The sequence below is a fragment of the Zalophus californianus genome, chromosome 7 (assembly GCF_009762305.2).
Source record: "Zalophus californianus isolate mZalCal1 chromosome 7, mZalCal1.pri.v2, whole genome shotgun sequence".
NCBI classification, from domain to species: Eukaryota; Metazoa; Chordata; class Mammalia; order Carnivora; family Otariidae; genus Zalophus; species Zalophus californianus.
Genome location: NC_045601.1, coordinates 43,381,889 through 43,403,967, shown reverse-complemented (window position 1 = coordinate 43,403,967; position 22,079 = coordinate 43,381,889). Strand labels below are relative to the sequence as shown.

The 22,079-nt window shown below is 39.9% G+C and overlaps 1 protein-coding gene across 3 annotated transcripts in view; it reads right to left on the bottom strand.

The window, feature by feature from the left end:
* MAN1A1 (mannosidase alpha class 1A member 1) overlaps window positions 1-1,657 on the bottom strand; it is a 164,229-nt gene extending 162,572 nt beyond the window's left edge. Inside the window, exons 1-2 of one of the 3 annotated variants that reach the window (XM_027601261.1) lie at window positions 1,324-1,657; window positions 245-1,111 (exon numbers count right to left, since the gene is read on the bottom strand). In XM_027601261.1, coding sequence (XP_027457062.1) covers window positions 245-865 — 621 coding nt within the window. In that variant the 5' untranslated portion in view covers window positions 866-1,111; window positions 1,324-1,657. The remainder of the gene's footprint in view (window positions 1-244; window positions 1,112-1,323) is intronic. The other 2 variants (XM_027601262.2, XM_027601260.2) reach the window with 2 other exon arrangements.
* Window positions 1,658-22,079: the final 20,422 nt, after the last annotated feature.

Genomic DNA, 22,079 nt, shown 5'->3' with positions numbered 1-22,079 from the left:
TTACCAGAGCACGCAAATTAAAAGCAACGGGATTCAACCTCAGATCTTAATTGGCCACATCTACTGTGATAGTAAAAAAAAAAAAGGAAAACGAAAGAGCCTTTGACATTGCACCTGGTGGAAGCTGAAAAGCTCTCTGTCCCCTTACACTGTAATGTTACAGTTTTTAGAGTTTCAAAGGTTTGTCTTTTTCTCCCAAAAAAACGCTGCCAGGCGGGAGGGGTTTCCAGTACGGTGCACTCACCTCTTTGATCTTTGCCCTCTTGTCGCGGATGACAGCGTCGGCCGGCTCTCGGCCAACCGCCCCGACTGGGGGCACGAAGTCCACCGGGGGCAGCCTCCTGAATACAGCCTTGTCACGCAGCTGGTCCTGGGCCACCTTCTCCTTCTCCAGCAGGATGTCTCTTTGGATCTCCTCGGGCAGCTTCTGCAGGGTCTCCTTGGCTTCCCTGAGAGCCCGCTCGTGGTTTTCGCGGATCCTGGCCAAGTTGTCCTCCAGGGCGGCCGCCGGGTCCCCGGGCGCGCCCTCCTCGCCTCGCCTGGCTCGCCCATCTGCCGCGTCCTCGGCACGCGCCCCGGGCCCGGGCTTATGGTCGGCGGCCGACTGCAGGGCGGGGCTGGAGTGGAACAGGACCCCGCTGAGCAGCTTGGAGGAGTCGGGCAGGAAGAAGATCGCCCCGAAGCAGAGCGTGATGAAGGCGCTGAACACCAGCAGGAGCACGAACTTCTCTGTCAGGCGGAAGGCGGCGGGGCCGGATCCCTTCCTGCCGCCGCTGCCGCCACCGCCGAGCCCCCCGCCCAGGCCGCCGCCCAGGCCGCCGCCCGCCGGGCTGCTGAAGAGCGGCAACAGGCCCCCCACCGGCATCCCTCCAGCCGCCGCAGCCGCTGGGGTGCCCGCTGTCCAGTGGCCCTGCGCCGCGCCGCTCAGCAGCCAAACTTCGCCGCCGCCCGGCGTCAGCGGCTGCGGGGCTGGGTCCTGCGCATCCAGGCCGCCCGAGCCCCTGGGCTGGGCTGCAGGTATGCCCTGGGGAGACAACTCTTCTGTGGGTCTTCTCCCAGGGGCAGCTCCTTTGGCAAACAAGCACGCGCGACAGACCGCTGGCCGCAGCCCCTGCGGGGAGAGAAACAGTAAAATGTAGTAATTACGGTGATGGTGATAAAGTTTCCAGAGGGTCTCCGCCCTCCGACGGCCGTGCGAGCCGCCGGGACAGCTCCCCCAGCGCGGAGTCGGGAGTCTGGCCCCGGGCACCGCCCTCGGAGCTCACTCTTTGGACTTGGGGTGAAGTTTTCTGGTCCCGGGGGGACAGGGTGTCCTGCGCACACCTGGAGCAGGGCCGCGTGCGGGCACCTCCTGGAGAGGACAACACACCTCTGGGGCAGGAGGGACGCAGCGCGGGTCTGGGGGCTAGTCAACTTCGCCAGCTCCCCATCTCGGAGCTGGGACTAGCTGCCACGGCTTCCCAGGCGGCGGCTGAGCGTGCAGACCGGCCGCCCCGCAGCCCTGGTCGCCGCTCGTCTGGGCTAGCGCGCCGACCCGCGGGCGAGTAGGAGCGAGTACGGCTGCACGCCGCCCTCCACCACGGCCCCGCGAGCACTAATACCACTGCCGGTCTCCGGGTGTTCGGAAACGAGGGCGGTGACGCGTCCGGAGAGTGATGGCGCGGCCGGGCCAATCACGCACGGCTCAGGGACCCGCGGGGGCGGGGCCGAGGCGGGGAGGGGGGCCGCGCGGGGCGGGGAGTTTACGGGAAGCGCAACCTCGCGGGGGCCCGGCCGGGGGCGGGGAGGTCGCTGGTCTGGGAGGCGCGAGGCCGGCGGGAGCGGCGGCGGGGAGGCCGCCTAGACCCGCGCGGGAGGCCCAGGGCTAGAGGAAGCGGGCTGGGTTCTGGGTCGAGGAGTGTATCCTGCGTGGTCCGCGGGCCCGGGTCGCAGGGACTCGTTGGCCTTGAGTGGCCGGGGAAGTGCCCAGACGCAAGACCTCCCTGCCGCCCCTTCGGACCCGCCCCCCAGGCCGTGCGAGGCCCCGTCCGAGGGGTCCGCCGAAGGACAGGTCCCGCTGAGAATCCTCCGACGCTGGGTCGTTCTGAACGTGTTTTTTTCTCCAGTTCCCTCTTTTTACCCAAGACGGGGATTCCCCCGGTGCCTGGTAGCAGTCAAACCAAAAGTCCCCCGTAGAGAAGCTGTGATCGGAGAGCATTTGAGCTTTCTGGTCTAACATCCTTTTACGTCCTGAGATACTCATCGTTTTGTGGTTGCTTAGGATGCTTCTTCGTCTGCATCCTTTCTCCACCCACTTGAAGAAAAAAAGTTATATACCTCCCCCACCCACTCCCACTTTCAAAATTCATTTATCTCATAGAAGTTGGTCAAATTTTCCATTTAAAGAAGACAGTTTTATGCCATAGCTTCAAGTAATAAATTTGAACACTGTGTTGAAATTAAGTGTTGGATGTGATTACTTCCAGGGAAGTAAGGACTTGGTCCAATAGAGATTGTTTTCAAGACAGCATTATTGTCCAAAATGTGTTTGCAATTTCCCTGTTGCTCTAAAAAAAAAAAAAAAAGGTTATCAGAGAGGAAAAAGTTGACTACTGACTTCTCATTTCTGAAAGCTAGTTTGTAGAAGCCTTAGCCTATGCCTCCCCCTTCTCTGGAAATGTGATTTTCGCTCTGTTCCGGCTTGCCATTTATAAAACAAAGAGCTGGCAGTTTACAGCAAGATGCCTACAGTAGTTTCAGATGTAGACTGTATGAGAAAACACAAAATTAAATCAGAAATCCTTATTACAGTTTTCTTTTAACTGTTCATTTAAACCATCATTATTTGTTGTATATTTGTTTTGTGTAACATGAGTTATACCTCCAACGTTTCTGTTAATGGGAAATTGTTGTTTGATAAAACTGACCTTATGGCTTGGTTATTCTCATAATTGCTATGAAATTCTACGCCCAGAAGAGTGCAGCATTTCCAAGCAGGGTAACAAAGTTTAGAAGGACTGAAAAAGAAAACAACATTTTTTTTAATTAAATGATAGAATAGTAATTTTTATTTTAAACTACATTTGCAAGTTGTGGATAGGCTGAAAGGTTTGAATCAGTGTGAAATAATACTGCTTATTTTCAACAGCTTTAAAATTCAGTTACCTCATGGATAGATAGGTAATAATTAGGGTTAATACCCTAAAAGCTAATCCCTTTAACGATTTATTATCTTAATTATTATGTTTTAGGAATGGAATTATCTCTTATAGCCACAAAAATATTTAGAAACTTTAAAAATAGTATACTAAGTATTCCAGAAAGGCAATACAAACTACTTTTAAGTGTATGTTAAAATGGTGATAAAAGGGGGTTGGAGACCTAATTCTACTTCTGGAGCTCTTTAATTTTGATACCAAACCAGTTTGTACATTTAACTCATCGCCTATAGTGGAAATATTCAAAATTTAGCATATGGTCTTAAAGATGATTTTTTTTTCCTAAAAACTTTAAATTTGATATATCTGTATTGTGTTTACAGCTTTTAAAATGATGGCTCTGTTTATTTCTGTTCCCCTTTATGAAGGTTACTTTAAGATTACTTTATTAATCCTGTATTTCTTATAAAACAGAGATTTATTATTAGTGAAGCCTAGCTTTAATGATTTGTTAAACAAGAAAATAGCATGGGTGGTTGATTATAGGATATGTTTTAGATGGGGCCAGTCTGTGTTAGGTAGGATGAGAAATATGTGGGAGTGCTCATATTTGGGCTATAGCAAATTAAAAAAAAATCAGAGAGAAGGTATTGGAAGGAACATATCAACTAAATTAACCCTGTAAAAACTTTTAAAATAACCACACAAAGTCCTGTATATTCATGGTAAAAGAACACTGGATGGGCAATAAATTAGAAATTGTATTTTATTGAAGCAAAATCCGACACTTTGCCCTGATTTCAATACCATAAACAATGTTTTATATCTTGAGATAAAGCAAAAATACAGGTGATGGTTCTCGTCCCCAAATAATAAAACCTTGACCCTGTCCTATAAATCCATACTCACCTACCACATCTACCTGAAGGTATGTTATGATCTCTGTGAATACAATGATTGTGACAAAGTTGCTGTTTTTTCATTATGAATAGTCTAATGCAAACTTAGCAACCTTAGTAATTCCGTGTGTTTTTTTCTGTTTAAATACTTGCTGTGTGTTCTGATTTGGCTAGCTAGTCCTGAAGTATGATTTTCTTGTACCTTTTACAAGTTTGCCTACAAACCTAATTCTTACTTTTTCCTTTTCCAATGCTTATATCTCTGTATCTTTTTTTCATAATTTGTAAATTTTTGTGTTTCAAGATAAAATCTTAAGAATCAAGTAATTTTTTTAAAGTTGGTTTTGGTTAGAGATATCCCCCCCAAGGTGCAAAGAAATCCTCAAGTTATTTGACTGCTTGGATTTCTGCGATTTTAAAATGTTTAACAAACGGTACATTTATCTTTTATATTAACATGCCAAAAATTAAATATAGTAATAATTATAAACAGGGTTGGAGGGAGTGGCAATGTTTTTATAAAAAGTATGGTGAATGAATATTTTATAAAGTTGTAAGTTCCAAAAAATTAAAGTGCAAAAATAGTTCTTAATAGGAAGTTTCTAGAAGGTACTAGGTAGAAATTTATGGAAGAATCCTTTTGAGAAAAATAAAAATAAAAAGTAATATAACAAAAGAAATACACTTAACATACACGTGTAACAGTTAACTACTGAAATTGTCCAACACTATTAGATTTCTGATAAAATTTTCCTGTTGCTGATTTTCTACTTGTCTTCAAATTTCAGGTCAGAATAGGTTTTGACCTTTATTTAAAAAAAAAACAAAATGTAATATGTAAAAAAAATAGTTCATTGTGAACATTAATCTTGAATTTTCAGTACCTCATTGGGCAACTCTGAATTTTACATCAAGTTTATTAAGATAGGAATTAACCAAAGTTACAAAATAAACTGTTAGTAATATTTGTGGTCATTTGAGGAGCTATAGTTACAGCTCTGGTTCTTTTTTTCTCACTCCTCAATTTACTTTGGAACTGGCCGTATAATAGATTAGCTTTATAAGGACTCCAATCATCTTTGTGTATGTGTGGGAGGGGGCGGTAAGAGGCTGAATCAATGAGACCCCTCTGTCCTTGCATGCTTCTGTTGAAATATCTGTTTTGTTTTGAACACTCATTTTGTAAGTATTAGCAGTCCCCAGTTTGAAAACATTGTGTTCCACCAAGTATTTGTACATTAGCTCTTTGGAACCTTCAGAGTGCCTCTCTCCATAGAAATAAAGTTGTAAATGCTACTGTGGGTTGTAGTCTACACTACAAAGATCTAAGACTCTAGGGAAGGAAGAACGAAATGTTGGAAATACACTGTTGCAATGCTAGTAATCAAAGTAGCATTAAATTACAAAGTGTTTTATTTATCTTGAACGTTGGAGCCTGAGGACAAACATTTATTTGAAAGAAAAGGAGATAGAATGATTATTTCAGAAAGATTCTAAACCTACTTTCAAGGTCAGAAAGGTTTATGGAAGTTCTTAGGTATAGTGTTCCTTCATCACGTAAAGCTTTCTTCTGGTTTCAAGTGTATCACTAGAATTACTTTTATGATTTTTTTGTTTTGACTTGAATAACAAAAGGACTGAAAGAGATAGGTATAGGGCAATTTTTTCTGAGTTAAGTGGGCAAAAGTTTGAATGAGAGAGTGATTTATTACAGAGTACATGTATGTCCTTGGCTGTGTGACCATGGGTGATAATTTATCTATCTTCTACATCTCTCATTCTTCATCGGTAACATTGCTATGGCTCTTAGATTAAATGATATAACTAATGTGTTTGGCACAATAGGCATTTGAGAAATTTAATTCAATTTTTCTCCTTCCCTATAAAAGGAATTAATGTCTGGGGTAGTCAAAGAACAGTGTCTAGAGGATTCTTAAAAGGAAGAACCAGAAAAATGTGGAAGGAAGAAGTTTAGGATTATGTGGTTCTTCACATGGTTGTCACTTTTCAACTTCTGTCCTCCATTTAAGTAATATCCATTAGAGGTGTTGGGGGAACAGCCTCAGGTTTGGTAGGCAGCGGATCCTACGAGTGTCTCCACTCTTTATATAAATAGGACCAAAAATTTGCCAACTAACAACTTTATAGTTCTTTAAACCTTTAGAAAATGTTTATGATGGCAAAGTCTCAAAGTGAGGAGAATGATATTACTGCTCAGTGGTTGAAGAATCAGGAAACCAAGGATTCAGGGCCAAAAGCCTGGGCAAGCCATGTCAACAATGACCTTTAGGAGCTCTTGTATCTCAAATGTTTGAAATTTATGACTTGAGGCAAGTGTATTATTTCAACTGAGTGAAATGAAAGGAAAAAGTTTCTTTCTATGACCAGAGAAAAATATAAAATATTTCCTTAGTTTTTAGTTCATTAGATACATTTAAAAAAAAATCACTTTTTCTTAAAAAAATGTTTCCCTCTTCATACTTCATGCTCTGTTCCATAAAAGATCATACCCTTTTCCAGAAAAACCAAATAAACTCAGAAGAGTTATAAGACATTATTCTGCCCAACTGAAAATTTTTTCATGAAATAAAATGAAATGAAATCACACGTGCCTGAGCCTGTTTTGGAGGAATGATCTACAACTATGATATGACAGCACTTGGCTACCCAATTTCATTGTAAAATAATTGTGCTGTTTGCACTACATATTCAGACTTTCATATTGTCCTTCAAGGTAGAACTTTGTCTTAGCCCTGGGTTTCTATAAATGGATAGGAATTCACCTACGGTTCTTTGTCCACTGAACTTATTTTTCAAATTCACTTGGAGAATTCTTTGGCAATATATAGATTCATTATGGGCTAAGGTAAAAGCAGATCTATGTTGCAGATTGTACATGAACAAATTGCATCTACTGAATGTGTAATTGGTAGTCTATTTATTTAGTACAATTAATACTGGTCTCAGCTGTGGGAATGAGAGGGACATGTTGAAATTAACATAGGAAACGTGAAGGGAAGAATTCCAAACCTGTGACCCATATATCTGCTAGACTTAATAGTCTGGAACTGTCAGATCGAGTTTCTACAAATTACTACGCTTAAAATGTGCTGAGTTTGAGATACTTAAACTGGCTCTTAGATTATAAATAGTTTTTGAATATCCACTGAGATTGTTAGGTTTTCCAGTTTCTCCCAAATATTAAATGGGTATTATGCCTTCCACTATTATGATACTATCATAGCTTGAACAGTAATGAACAAGAAATGAAGTATCAGGTGCCTGAACTTGCCATCCATTTTATATTCTTTATTTTTTCCAGTTTCAACAAATACCAATTTATAGGTAATCTGTTTCACTTACAACCTCACCCAGTGCCTTCCCCAACTCCACTTCCAATATTTCAAAGCAAACTATAGTTGACCATTTCACTCATATTTCTTAAAAACTTAACCATTATCATCAAGCCAAAGATTAACTCCTTAAAATAAAAAATCCAATTGGCTCATTTTAAAACAAGATCTTTCGATATATTCCATGTGGTTGCTCTTTTTCTTAATTTCTTTAAGTCTTTAAACATAGTTTACTTTGAATACAGAGCCTGCACTTTTTTGATGGAGTGAATGTGTAGTGTGTAAGAGAAATCAAGGTTGAATGTTGTATTTTGCCTGAGAAATCGGAAGGTTGGAGTTTCTATCAAGTGAGATGGGGAAAACTGCAGGAAGTGGGGGTGAGGAGAGGGGAACCCTGATAAGTTACTCTAGCATGTTAACATATTTAAAATGTGACCACCCATGGAATTAGGAGACTATGGAAAGGTTATCAGTTTCTAAAAATATCAAGGACTAGCATACGGGAATAAATGGCTGAGGTGGGGTAGAGAGTAAGATTGAGAGGATCCTGAACACAAATTAAACTTACTAAAAGGCTTATCACTTTGTTCCACTCCTTAGCTGCCTTTTCACAAAAACTACTGGTATCCAGACAAGTGGCTCAAACACACTGACCTCACAAATATTCAAATCCATGACTCTGCAAAGTTAGACACCTTCAGGACCACCCCCAAAAGTTCCTCATCCAATGGTAAACAGCCACATGGTGTAGCCTGTTACTGGTACCATATTCCTCTTGCTGAAATACCCTTAATAATTCCTTCAAAAAACTAAATTCAAACCACTTCTCTCATGAAGTTTTACTAGAAAATAACTCCTGTTCTTTTCTTTCTGTTACTGTTCTTGACACACTACAATTTACTTCTGAATGGTTTACTTGCCAAATAGTTGGAAAGAGTATTGGTTTAAGAAAAAGCCCCAAATCAATACAGCTGTTATTGCATCTTTAAAATATCACAAATAAGTCTGAAAAATCATCTGGCATCTTACTGTTTCCATAGATGGATAACTTAGATCTTACTCCTCAGCCTACTGACCTATTCCTTTTTCAGAAACAAAGACACCATCCCCAAATTTTCTGATATCCTTGTTTTTAACTGTTGTGGCTTGCTGAATCAAAGCAGCTGAGTTTGATACAAGTTCAATGTCATTTCCTTCAAGCATTAAACTCATCTTTCTGGGCTTGAGATACTGAACAAGCAAGACCTGGCCTCATCCGAACCCTGTTGGATGTATTTTTCACCCAAGAAATTTTGGATTTCAACAAGAGAACCATTCTCCTGAGTAACAACATTGATGGGGAAGTGAGCACACACAAACCTCATCTTGTAACGGAAGCCCAGTGTAACGCCCTTGACCATGTTCTGTATATGACTACAGACAGTGCGAACAGTAGCCAGTTCTTTTCTATTTCCCACCGTTTGTCAACTTGGAGCCTCTTCTTTATCTTTCCAAGGAGACTGAGTTCTACATTGATGTGACTGGAGTCCCTTTGCAGAGTTCTCCAGGGCCCTTCACGAAAACAGTGTGTCTCTTCAGAGTGATGTTAACATTTTCTGGAATGTCAACAGTCTAATTGCTGAGAATGGTCTTTATTCTCGTAGTAGATGCGACAAAGAGAGCCCATTTTATAGTCTTAATATTAAAATCCACATATATCTCTGGGGTGCTGGGTGGCTCAGTCAGTTAAGTGGCTGCCTTCGGCTCAGGTCATGATCCCAGGGTCCTGGGATCAAACCCCGCAACAGGCTCCCTGCTCATCGGAGAGCCTGCTTCTCCCTCTCCCTCTGCCTGCCACTCTGCCTACTTGTGCTCTCTCTCTATCTCTCTGTCAAATAAATAAATAAAATCTTTTTAAAAAAAATAAATAAAATCCACATATATCTCTATCAAGAATTTAATTTCAATATTCTTAAAAGTAAGTAGCCATTATAAGGAATTTAGTTTACTTAAGTAATCCTAGAGCTAATTTCATTTATTTCACAGGTGTTCATAAGGTAGAATAAATTACTATAAGAATAAAGTTAGGAAATGTAAATTTGTAAAACTTTTTCAATTAACTAATAGGCTATATATAATGTTCCATTAAATACATTAAAAAATTTTTTTTAAGATTTTATTTATGTGACAGAGAGAGAGACAGTGAGAGAGGGAACACAAGCAGGGGGAGTGCGAGAAGGAGAAACAGGCCCCCCGCGGAGCAAGGAGCCTGATGTGGGGCTTGATCCCAGGACCCAGGGATCACGGCCTGAGCTGAAGGCAGATGCTTAACGACTGAGCCACCCAGACACCCCCCCATTAAGCACATTTTATTAAGTGTATATAGCATCATCATTTCCCTCTCCTTGAAAAAAGTGTTTTAAATTCACATACACGGCTGGTGGAATGAAAATGGTGCAGCTGCTTTGGAAAATAGTCTGGCAGTTTTAAAAGGGTAAATATAGAGTTACCAAATGAACCAGCAATTCCAGTGCTAAGTATATACCCAAGAGAAATGAAAATATCTGTGTACATAAAAATCCGTCCATGACTATTCATAATAGCACTATTCATAATACATAGCAGCATTATTTATAATAGCCAAGGGTAGAAACAACATAAATGTCCATCAACTGATAAAATATGGTATATCCATACAATGAAATATGATTTAGCAATAAAAAGGAATGAAGTACTGATACAAACTGCAACATGGAAGAACCTTGAAAACTTTATGCTAAGTTAAAGATTGCAGACCACATATGCTATGGTTCCATTTATAGAAATGTCTAGAATAGGTAATCTAGAGGGACAGAAAGTAAATTAGTGACTATCTTGAGCTGGGGTGCTGGGGGAGTGGAAGGTCACAACTAAAGGTACAAGATTTCTTTGGGGGGATGATAAAAATGTTCTAAAATTAATTGTCATGACAGTTGCATGGCTCTGTGAATATGTTAAAAAATATTGAATTGTACACTCTGGGTGATTTTTATGGTATGTGAATTATATTTGAATAAAGCTATTACAAAAAGAATGTTTTCCTTTCAGAACTATAAAAAATCTTTCTCAAGAACCATGGAATGCCTTAAGCAAAAAATAAATAAATAAATAAATAAATAAATAAATAAATAAAGTTGACATCATACTAAATTGTATTATTAAATATTTAAGCTTGAAAAGTAGGAAGTAGAGAGTATAAAGTCAAGAAACATCTTCAAGACCACAGAGGAAAATGCTAGAATTTTTCAGCTTGAGAAATACATACTTTTATTGAGAAGTCAAACCAAGGGAATGTTTTTAAGTTATGAATCACTTCTATACTCCACACTCTTTCCTATTAAGTAAAACATAGACAAGTAATAACATTCATATTTTTTGATGTGTGGAAAATTACTATTAAGTTAACTGTACCTCACAGCACTATAGTGAACAAAACATTTCCAGGAGAAGTTAACTTGCTCAGAGTAGGCAGCTTAAACTAAGCAAAATGATGCAGGGGCAGCAGAGTTAGATTAAAAATCAGAAAATCTATTTTTAAAACTAGCTCTCATTTCTGTGGATTAAACATTTAGCTTCAATTTCTTCTGTAAAATCATGCAGACTCCTAATTGAAAGGGTTGTTGTGAAGATCAAATTATATATTGTATGCATATCAGAAAATACTCTACAAGTATAAGGTATTATAACAACTATTAATAATAATATTAATTATTATGTCATATTAGTTAAATATTTGTTATTATTAATTCAATATTACAATATATTAATTAAGTTTAATAAAATATGTGTATTAAAATAATATTAATTGTTAATATAATAGTATTTTATTAATATTAGTTAATTATTATTAAGTACTTGGGGAACCTAGTATCAGAATTCTAATACAATAATCATTGGGAAGACCAGAGAGATGGAATTTGTATCTATCTATTCTATCTACCTACCTGTCATCACCAATATCTTTAAATGAAAAATATTTTGAAGAATTGACTATTCTATTTTGTAAAGAAATTATGGATATTTAATAGGGCATATTATCAAATTCATAGCAGAATCTATATATGACTATTCTATGTTCAGTTAATCCTACCAAAATAAAAACCATTATCCTGCATGCCTTCAAGAAATAATAAAAACCAGGACATCCTGAGAAATTTTCTATTTTTCTCCTTTCTTATAGTATTCATACTCCCATTAAACTTACATTTTTCCCTCTTAAATTGATTTTGTCTTTTGTATTTCTATAATTTTATATTCTTATCACAAATATAATACATATTTACTATAGAAAATTTAGGAGATATGGACCAACAAAAAGAAGAAAACTGAAAATTCTTACGATAACAATGTGTTTGTACATATCGCATAAGGCGGCAGAATTATGCTCTTTCAGGAGGTTCAAATAAACATTTTTTTTTTCCTGGTTTGCCTCCCTTCTCCTCTGTCCTGCCTTTAAAAACTTTATTTGTGGTGAGTGATATATCTCTTTCCCCCTTGACCTTGAAGGCAGCTGTGTAATGCTTTTGTTAAAGCCCTAAATTTTCTCATTTAAAAACATGGAAACAAATGGGAAATGGAAGAGGTTTTATCACTGATTCTCTCCTTCTGGTCACTACGGTTTTCTGTTTATGCTGACTACCTATTTCTTTACTTTCTCTTGATGCCAAATCATTAAAATGCGGTGTATTTTAGTCTGTATTTTAGTACAGAGACGTGTTTTTGTAAAAATTTGGGGAAATAATGAAGGAAAAAAAGAAACCAATTCTTCCCTCCTCATAGACAATCATATTTAGTATATTTTATATCTTCCTTGTCATTAAAAAACATACACATAAAGGCAAAAAATTTTTAAACACGTAAATGTAAAATAGCTAAACATTCAGGTGCAGTTTCTTTTTCAAGCTACAGAAATTCGGCCTGTGGAAAGGGTTATTTGAACTAGTCGAAGAGGACTTTTCTCAGCACTGGCTGGGCTACCCTGCCTCTTCTGTTCTTCGTAGATTCAAATTCTCCAAACCCTGTTTGGCTGATTAGAAGATGTACTTACTGTCCAGTTTTGGTTATGATTTGCTTTCCTCCTTGTTTGGAAGTTTTTAGTTCAATTTAAAACAGGGTTGCTGGCTTTTTTTTTGGCTGTTGTTTTGTTTTGCCTTACCCCTCTCATGCTATCTACGGTTAAAAGAAACTGGTTTATTGGTTCTTTTCACCTCTCAAAGTAGACTTTGTTGTCATTAATTTCCTTCCTCAGTGTTACTGATCTCTCTAAAAAATAAAGATGCAATTCTGGGCACTGCTCTACAACAGCCTTTCAAGACATTTTGGTGACCAATCTTAAGTAAAGACAGAGTCCTTTGTCATTTCCTAAGTGCCTCCCTGTCTTATGCATTACCTGTAGCAAAATAAGGCACGTGGAAATTTGAAATGCAAATGTAAAATTGCCGCAGCCTTCAGATCTAGTTCAGGAGCAATTGAACACGGAAACAATGTGTTGAAATTGGGTAACAAAGTAAATGGAACTCATTATTTTTACTTATTCTCATTTCCTTCATTTAGTACAGGAAGAAGTGATGATGTAAATCTGTTTTTGAAATAAATGTGTGTGTGTGTGTGCATGTGCGTGTGTGTGCATGTGCATCTGTGTGTCTGTGTATCTCAAAGATGTTTAGGCCAAAACTTCATTTCTAGCTCCTAAACTTATTACAACATTCTTTTTTCTTTTTAAAGATTTAATTTATTTGAGAGAGAGAGAGAGAGAACATGTGGGGGGCAGAGGCAGGTGGAGAGGGAGAAGCAGGCTCCCGGCTGAACAGGGAGCCCAATGAGGGACTCGATCCCAGGACCCTGAGATCATGACCTGAGCCGAAGACAGACACTTAACTGACTGAGCAACCCGGGTGCCCCTACAACATTCTTCTTTAAAAAGATAATTTTTTCATTTGCCCTTTGCCCCTCAACCTGCTTAGATTCTGTGATTCATAATTTCAATAAATATTTTGCCAATATCCTAAACTTTTTGTCCCTTTGTCTTTTTGTCACATTTCTCTGACAAAAACCTCAATCCCTAAGGAACACAAACATCTACTTTTTCAGTGCCTATGCCCCAGCTGCCAGGCCTTGGTAGAAAAAGTACAGCATGGCAGATTGATTGCACCAGAATCCATATCCAACTTCAAGTGGGCCTCAAGACTACACTTCGAGCCTCCTGCATCTATTTGGTTAATTTACTCTCCCACCCAACACAACACTTTCAGACCTTCCCCATTTTCTTCTACTCTCTCTAGCCCAGTAATTCCCAACCAGGGGCGATTTTGCCCCCAATCCCAGACCCCAGCAGACATTTGGCAATGTCTGAAGACGGTTTGGATTGTCACAGCTGGAAGGACAGGGGTGGGGTAGCGCTGCTCAACATCCAATAATAGACAAGAAAGACCTATATAATACAGAACTGTCTGGTCCAAAATGTCAGTAATGTGGAGGCTGGGAAAAACTCAACTCTAGCACCTTCATGCTCAGCAGATGCTATTCTTCCTTTACAGAGAAAATGGCAGCCAACTTTTGAGAACTCCCTTATCTTTTCTATTTCAAACACAAAATATACATTTCTGCCCAGGGTCTCCCATCTCATTTCAATACGGGAACTATCTCCTCCAGACTGAGACTAACCCGCCACCTGTGCTTTGGACTTAAAGCTTCTCACTTTCTCTGTAACATTATACTATTTATTATTTGTTTTCTCTTGTGTGTATTAGATCTTGCCTTCTACATTCTTCCTTTTTGATTTTAAGCACAAAAAGTTTCTTCAACTAAACAGACCCCAAAAACCCCACAAAAACCAAACCTCCCCTCCCTTCAGGTACTTCCCTGTCCTACTCTCTCTTTGTAGCCACATTTCTTCAAGTAGTTGTTAATGACACCAGCTGTCTACAATTCCTCACCTCCCACTCATTGCTCAACCTACTCCAGTCTGGCTTCTAGCCTTGTCACACCATGAAAACAAGCTCTCCTGAAGGTCACTGATGTCCTCCACATCATAAATTCCTGAGATAATTTTAAATTTTCATTTGACTTCACCTTTCAGTAGCATTCGCCGATGTTTATCATTCCTTGCTTTTTGAAATATTCTTCCCTTGATTTCTGTGACACAACAATTTCTTGGTTTTCAACATCTCTGATCAATTCTGTTTCTTGCTTATTCATCCTCTTCTTGACCTTTAAATGTAGGCATGTCCTTAAGGCTCAGTACTGGAACTTTACGTCTTCCTAATCTTCACTGTCTTCCTAATGCATTTCATCCAGAATCATTGTTTCATTTAACATACACATGCGAGATATTTTTTTTAAAGATTTTATTTATTTGAGAGAGAGAGTACACGCGAGTACACGAGTTAGAGAGAGATCGAGAGAGAGAGCACGATCAGGGGTGGAAGGAAGGGCAGAGGGAGAGGGAGAAGCAGGGCCCCTGCTGAGCAGAGAGCTGGATGCGGGGCTGGATCCCGGGACCCTGAGATCATGACCTGAGCTGAAGGCAGACCCTTAACTGACTGAGCCACTCAGGCGTCCCTGAGATATTTTCAAATTAATACTTCGGTCCAGGACTCTCACAGGTTTTAGATCTGTAGACCTAGTTCCCTGCTTCTTTTTCATATGTCTCAAAACATTTCAATCTCAACATATCTCTAATTGACATCTGCCTCTTTTCTTAGACTCTCTTCCTTCCAACATTGCCTGTCCAGTTTTGGTGACACTCCTCAGTCTTGAGAAGTGGGAATTCTCAACCTCCCACTGCTGAATCCACAAGAGCCTGGTCCTCATCCTGTGCAATGTCAAGGTGGCCTATTCATAGCACCTGATCAAGGCTTTTCCTACTGCTTCTTTGCCTTTCAAGTGACTGATTGAAAGGCAAAGATTTTTTTTTTTTTTAATTTATTCCAAGCTTAGATGGCAATAATGGTATTCTGCCGCAGTGGTTTTGATGTTCTGGCCAGGAAATTGCTCCTAAAAGATGTTTATGATCCCCTGTGGCTCTGGGACCTCCAGAATGACCTCAGTTCTTGTTGATTTCCCAAGCCTGACTGGTCTGAAAAGTAGGGATTGCTTTTGAAGACAAGGGTACTTACTTGGGAGGGGTCTGAGGGGTTTTTCCCTATGCCCTCACCCAAATTCTTTTGGTACCACTTGTTCACAATCTTATTGTCATGCGAGAACTAGATAGATGGACATTAAACTGTGACAACCCCAAAAGAATTCATGCTGGGAGGGATGAAAGTCTGATTTTGGCTGAGGTTTTGCCAGAGATGAACTGTTCTTTCAGTCAGAATGGGAATAGTCACTTCCAGAACAGTCACTAGATGTTCCCAGGTTTTAGTTCATACCGTGGCACAAACATTTAGGTATTTGAATTTAATTATCTCTTTTTTTAAAGATTTCTAATGCTATTAACAACAGTAACTTCTACCCATAGTCACTGACCTGGTCAAATCCTTCACTGGTGGTGGCAGCAATGTCCCCTCAGGTTTTATCCCTATTGGGTACCAGAGTGCAGGTGACCAAAGATGATAATTTAATTACTTTTTGGTCATTGTATACCATGAACTTCCAAATTATCTTCCTATAACATCGAGGAGGCTTTCATGCTTTTCCATAACACCCTACTTCCTGGTTCTAAATTCTTTGATTTTATAAGATGCTTTTGATTGCAAATAACAGAAAGCATTACTGGTCTCCTTCAGCCAGCAATAAAAGGGCAAGGGAAGGATTTATTAGAAGGATGCATAGAGTTTATGGAATCAACATGTGACCATTATTCCCTCAAATGAGGCCGTTATGCTGCTAGAGGGAATTAGAATTATTTGCAGACTTGTATTCAGAGTTAGAACACAGAAAGCCCCAGGACACCAATTATAAAAGTGAAATCCAGAAAGAGAAGGCTTAGACATCAAAATATTGGAGGACTTTACCAATTCACATCAGCAGTGATTTGGAGAACACATATAATAATAGAATTCTAGTGTATATGACCAAAGATGGAGAAACAATTTTAGATTAGGCTGAATATAGTTATTGATATGAGTTCACTTTTAGGAAATTCCTAATTCCTGATACTGTGTGATGGAAAGAAGTTGGCCTGGGTAACACTAAACTAGACTTACAAATGAACTTGAGATGTCAGAAATGTCTTAGAATAATGTAGAGAAAATAATTCCAATTGGGAGATTGGAATACTGGGTTTGATTTATCATAGGTGTCCTGTTCACCTGTCCATTAAATACATTCCTCAAGCAGTCCTAGAAGACATTCCATTTACTAGGGTTTGGAGACATCTGCTGTGATTGAAGCTCTGGCATATTACAAAAGGGGTGTAGTGGCTGTTCCTTAGAGGCTGTGGAAGAAGGTAAAATAAAAATGGGTTTCCTGATTTCAGTAGGAACAGTGAGTCCCTAAGATGGTAGAAGCCAGATAGGTCACTGACCACTGGAGGAATGATGGGCCTGTTACTAAAATGGCAGCAAGGTGTGAAATGGGGGTGACTAGAGGCATCTTTGCCAACTGACTAATTGATCACAGAATCCTTGGGGTTCAAATAGAAGAACAGTCCCTTAAGATCACATTTTATTTCTCCAGCCAAAAGCTACTGGTCTGGTGAAGAGTTCTTTTCCCTATACTCTATACTAGAGTATAATATATATGGCTTATCAATAATGGTTAATCCTAAAATTTAGCTTTCAGGGTAAAGAATATATATATCACAATGAAACTAGAGGAGGAAAAGACATTACCTGGAGTTCATAGACTTATAACTGGATAGAGTAATGAGAGATTTGGGATTATCTTCATTTGGAAACGAAGTGTGTTTTGTGGCATGAGTGACATCTACATTATGTTAGGAGGAACAGTCTTTGGGAAGTGTAATTTTGGGAAGTAGTATATGAGTGAATGTTGGTCTGCCAAAGATGTGGACCGTTGTGTACATTTTTTATTTTATTTCTGACTCTCTAGCATTTTACCACATTCTTATTGGGGCAGTCCTCTGAGAATACAGTCTTGGTAAGGGTAAGTGCTCCACCTCCCACTAATAACATTGAAGATGTCAGTTCCTCTCTTTCCCTGCTCTTGGAAGACCAAGCTTAGGCATATGACTTAGTGAATTAGACACTGCTACCTTGGAGTGTAAATTTGAAAATGGAGCACATCCATGAAGGTAGGATGAGAATTCATGTTTGCTTTTGGTGGCAGGATTCTTGCAATGGCAGGGGTATTCTGGCCAGATGATTCTTGTCAAAAGACACTTCTTATTACCACTGATTCCTGGACTTTGGGACCTGGTTTGATTCCTGTCTGGTTTCTGGGTCTTGTGCTCCAGCAGCCTTTGATTTGGTGATTTCATAACAGCATTTCTTCTCCATTTCTTTTTACTTACATAGTCAGAGTTCACTTATATAACTTTCATATGTTGGTTGTATCTTAATAGACACAGAACTTAAATGCTCAGTGAATGGCAACATCATTTATCTAGTTGAACAAGTAAAAAATCCAGGGTACATGTTTGACAATCCCTCTCTCTCCACTCCACCTCTAATCCACCCCTAAATTTTATTGATTTTCCTTCCCAAATATCACCTGAGTCTATCCACTTCTCTCCAGCTTTATCACCATCAACATCAACACCCTAGCCTAAGCCACCAATATATCTCACTGGGACTATGACAACCTATTTGGTCTCCCAGAACTTTCCCCCTCCTCTAACCCATTCTTTTCTAACTGTAAAATTTGATCACGTGGGGAGCCTGGGTGGCTCAGTCGGTTGGGTGTCTAACTTGATTTCAGCTCAGGTCATGTTCTTGGGGGTTGTGGGATCAAGCCCTGTGTTGGCTTCATGTTCAAAGCAGAGTCAGCTTCTCTTTCTCCCTCCTCCTCTGCCCCTCCACCCCCTTGGACGCACCCATTCTCTCTAAATAAATAAATAAATAAAATCTTAAAAGGAAATTTGATCATGTTGCACACTGCCCCACTACCCAGCGAAATCCCCTTTCTTTTAGTCCCTGGGAATGTGCTGCTTCCTACCTGCGGGCCTCTGCATATGCTGTTCCCTCTCTCTGGAATTCTTTCTTTCCCTGTTCCCTTCACATAGTTAACTCCTGCTCATCTTTCACTCTCATCATATCTTCTTTCTTCGTGATCGCTTTCTTAGTCTGCTCAGGCTGCTATGACAAAATTCCATAGACTGGATGGCTTATACACAGACTTTTATTTACCTCTCACAATTCTGGAGACTGGGAAGTCCAAGATCAAGGCGTTGGCTGATTCAGTTCCTTGTGAAAGCCCTCTTCCTAGCTTTCAGACAGCTGAATTTTCATCGTGTTCTTACGTGGTTTTTCCTTGGTGCAGGTACATGTAGAGGGGGGATCTATCCCTCTGACCACAAATCCTATTAGATTAGGGCCCCACTCTTAAGACCTCATTTAATCTTAAGTACCTCTGAAAGACCCTATCTCCAAATACAGTCACACTGACTGACTTCGACAAATGAATTTGGGGGACACAAATCAGTCCATAGCATTTTTCCCCTGGTACCCCAAAATTCTTATTACATGCAAAACATACTTATTCCATCCCAACAGCCCTCAAAGTCTTAACTCATTCCAGCATCAACTCCAAAGTCTAAAGTTTGAAGTCTCACCTAAATATCATCTATATCAGATATGGGTGAGACGTGAGGTATGATTCATCCCGAGGCAAAATTCCTCTTTCTTGCTGTGAACCTGTGAAACCAGACAAGTTATGTCCTTCCAAAGTATGGTGATGGGACAGGCACAGGATAGACATTCTCATTCCAAAGAGGAGAAAAAGAAGGAAAGGATGATGGATTCCAAGCAAGTCCAAAACCTCATAGGGCAAATTCTATTAGATCTTAAACCTCAAGAATAATTCTCTCCAGTTTCAAGCCCTGTCTTCTGGACCCTAATCAGGGGTCACATCCTCATGTCAGGTAGAGGCCATCTGACTTGTTGAAATTGAGTTAGTGACCCTGATGATCTCTGAATCACCTTTAGGGCCCTTTTTCTCTTTTCTCAAAGGATAAAGCATGTCTACAGCCGAATAGCTCTATGGTTCCATCCTATAGAATCCAAGAAGTCTGACAGCCTTTCTTCATTCTGTTCCACTTTCTCTGCCCCTTTTGGTCCAAACTGGCAGTATCTCTGCTGGTATAATCCCATCTTTATTCCTTGCTTCTGCTGAGGTGACCAATTAAATCCATGAGCCACATCTATGATCTCTTTATCAAGTGGTTGCTCAGCCATACACTTAGCATTCTCTTCAGAATAAGCTTTTTTCTTCTTTTGCAATATGAGTAGGCTTAGACTGTTTCTAATCTCCAAGTTTTTGCCCTCTGCAGTCTGGGTGGAGGAGGGTTTGAGAATTTTCATTTCTCACTTTGAGAATCACTACTATAAGCTATGAAAGTGCTTCTCAAACTTTAAGTGGCATGCAAATCCCAGGTCGTCTTGCTAAATGTAGATTCTGTTTCTATAAGTCCAGGTGAGGCTGGGGATTTTGCAGTTCTTCCAACTACCAGGCCCGTAGCAAACTGCCTCCAGGTGGGTTGCATTTGCCTAATCTGGAAGCTTGTTAAGAAAATCTCCATTTGATCACCAGCCCTCCAAATCTGAATCTGCATTTCACAATGCATGTTAATATGATTTGTGTCAATTAATATTTGAGAAACACTGCTCTAGCTGCTTGTATCAGCAGGGAATTCAGGGAAACTGCCATGGAGGTTATGATAGGCTTGAGTCACAAGAAAACTTGTGAATACTTTGTCCACGACAGGCGGTGTTAGATAGACCATTTACTTTTAATACTGTTACAGTTTATAAGCCACTTTGAAAATATTACTACTTTTGATCTTGACAGCAGCATTGTCATATGTGTAGTGCAAGTATTCCTATTCTCATTTTATAGTTGAGAAACTAAAAATTAGTGTAGGTAAATCACTTACTTAAGGTTACACAGCTAATACGTGGCAGGTCTTTAGTTTGAACCAAGAATTTTGCTCCAAGTCTGGGGTTATTTTCCATTAAATCACATTTCCAGATCTATCTATTAAAAAATATGGATTTGGAAACTGTATTACTTAAGAGGGAATTGGTCCTCCCAATAAAATCATTTCACATGATTTGTCAGCCTGCTGCTTCAAATTCTCTAAATACAGCTTTCAGCCTATCATCACCACGCTCTTCTAAGATGTTCTTTTCTGTATATTTTACTTTTTTTGACATTTGGAACATGGCTGGAAGTCAGGAAATAGAGGGAGCTCTGCACAGCCAAGGTGGGAACAACAAGATCAAAATGCCAAAGTTTACAGAATTTACTCACAGATAAATAGTCTCTTATACAGAAAAGCTCCTGGAGCCCTCCCTGAGAGTCGGAACACTCTGGAACAGGTCATAGAAGTATGGAAATTTCTTTCTTTCCTCCATCTCTTTCCAAATCTAAAGCATATAAAAAGCAGCATTTGAAAGGGGAAGAGTTTCTGTCACAGGCAAATAAAATGACAGAGATGAAAAAAAAATTTTGGACCTTTTGCAACAGAAAGGAGACAGGAACCACAAAAGAAGAAGAAGGAGGAAGAAGAGAGGGAGAAGGAGAAAGAACACAGGAAGTTCAGCAATACACAGTCCTATGCACCACAGCAGGCCAGGCAGGCATCGTGACTTTACACTAGAGTGGAATTTTGTTTCCAAATAATGATGATCATACATCATTTAAGAAAAGGTTAAGTTATATTTAGAGTACTTTGTTGAAGAAAGCAATAAAATATGCAATACAATTCAGAAAGATTTCTATCAAGATATTTAAGTGAGCAAATCTTCAACATTTCAGAGTGATACGTCCTCTAAGGGTTCCTGACAGATGAGATTTCATTACATTTTCTTTCTTTTGTCTCCCTTTCTATTGTAGTGTTTTAGAGTACTGAAAAGACATATCCACTTGCATTTCACTTACCTGAATTCAACTATATGTATCAGGCCAAAAAAGAAAAAAAGAGAGAGGAAAGAAAAGAAAAGGAAGAAAAAAAAATTCTGGGTGGGGGTGTTCCACCAGCCATCCCACTCAGTGAGCACATATTTTGGCAGGAAAAGGGTGGGGGGGAAGGGAAGACAGGCCTGTGCTGTTACTTCAATCTCAGTTACTTTCAGAGCTCTTATGAAGCCAGGATCTTGCTTTGTGATTATAGAGCCCAAAGGCATGTATTTTTTTGTGCCCCATTACCAACAAAACGAGAAAACATTAAACTCTTCAAATGCTGGTGTCAAACCTGGTTGTATTGTACTTATTGAGAGATACTGTATTGGTGTCCAGTGTTTTGTGTCAAATAAAAAACAAATCTGGATTAGTAAGGACTTCATTTGAAAGGATTATTGTGAGATGGGGAAGGCAAGCTTCTCAAGAGTGAGGCAAAAAAGGTTGGTTTTTATTTTATAGAGAGGAATAGGCTGGAAAGAATTAGGTGGGGAGAAGTGGATGAATGGCATCATCTGATGGTAGTTCAGAGGATGTTTTATCCTGAGACCAGCCTGTTTGAGGAGGGTTGTGTGCTGGCTCAGGATGAGAGTGAACCCCAGTTCAGGAAACTTGGGAAAGAAGAGGGGTTTAACCAAAGTTTGGTTAAG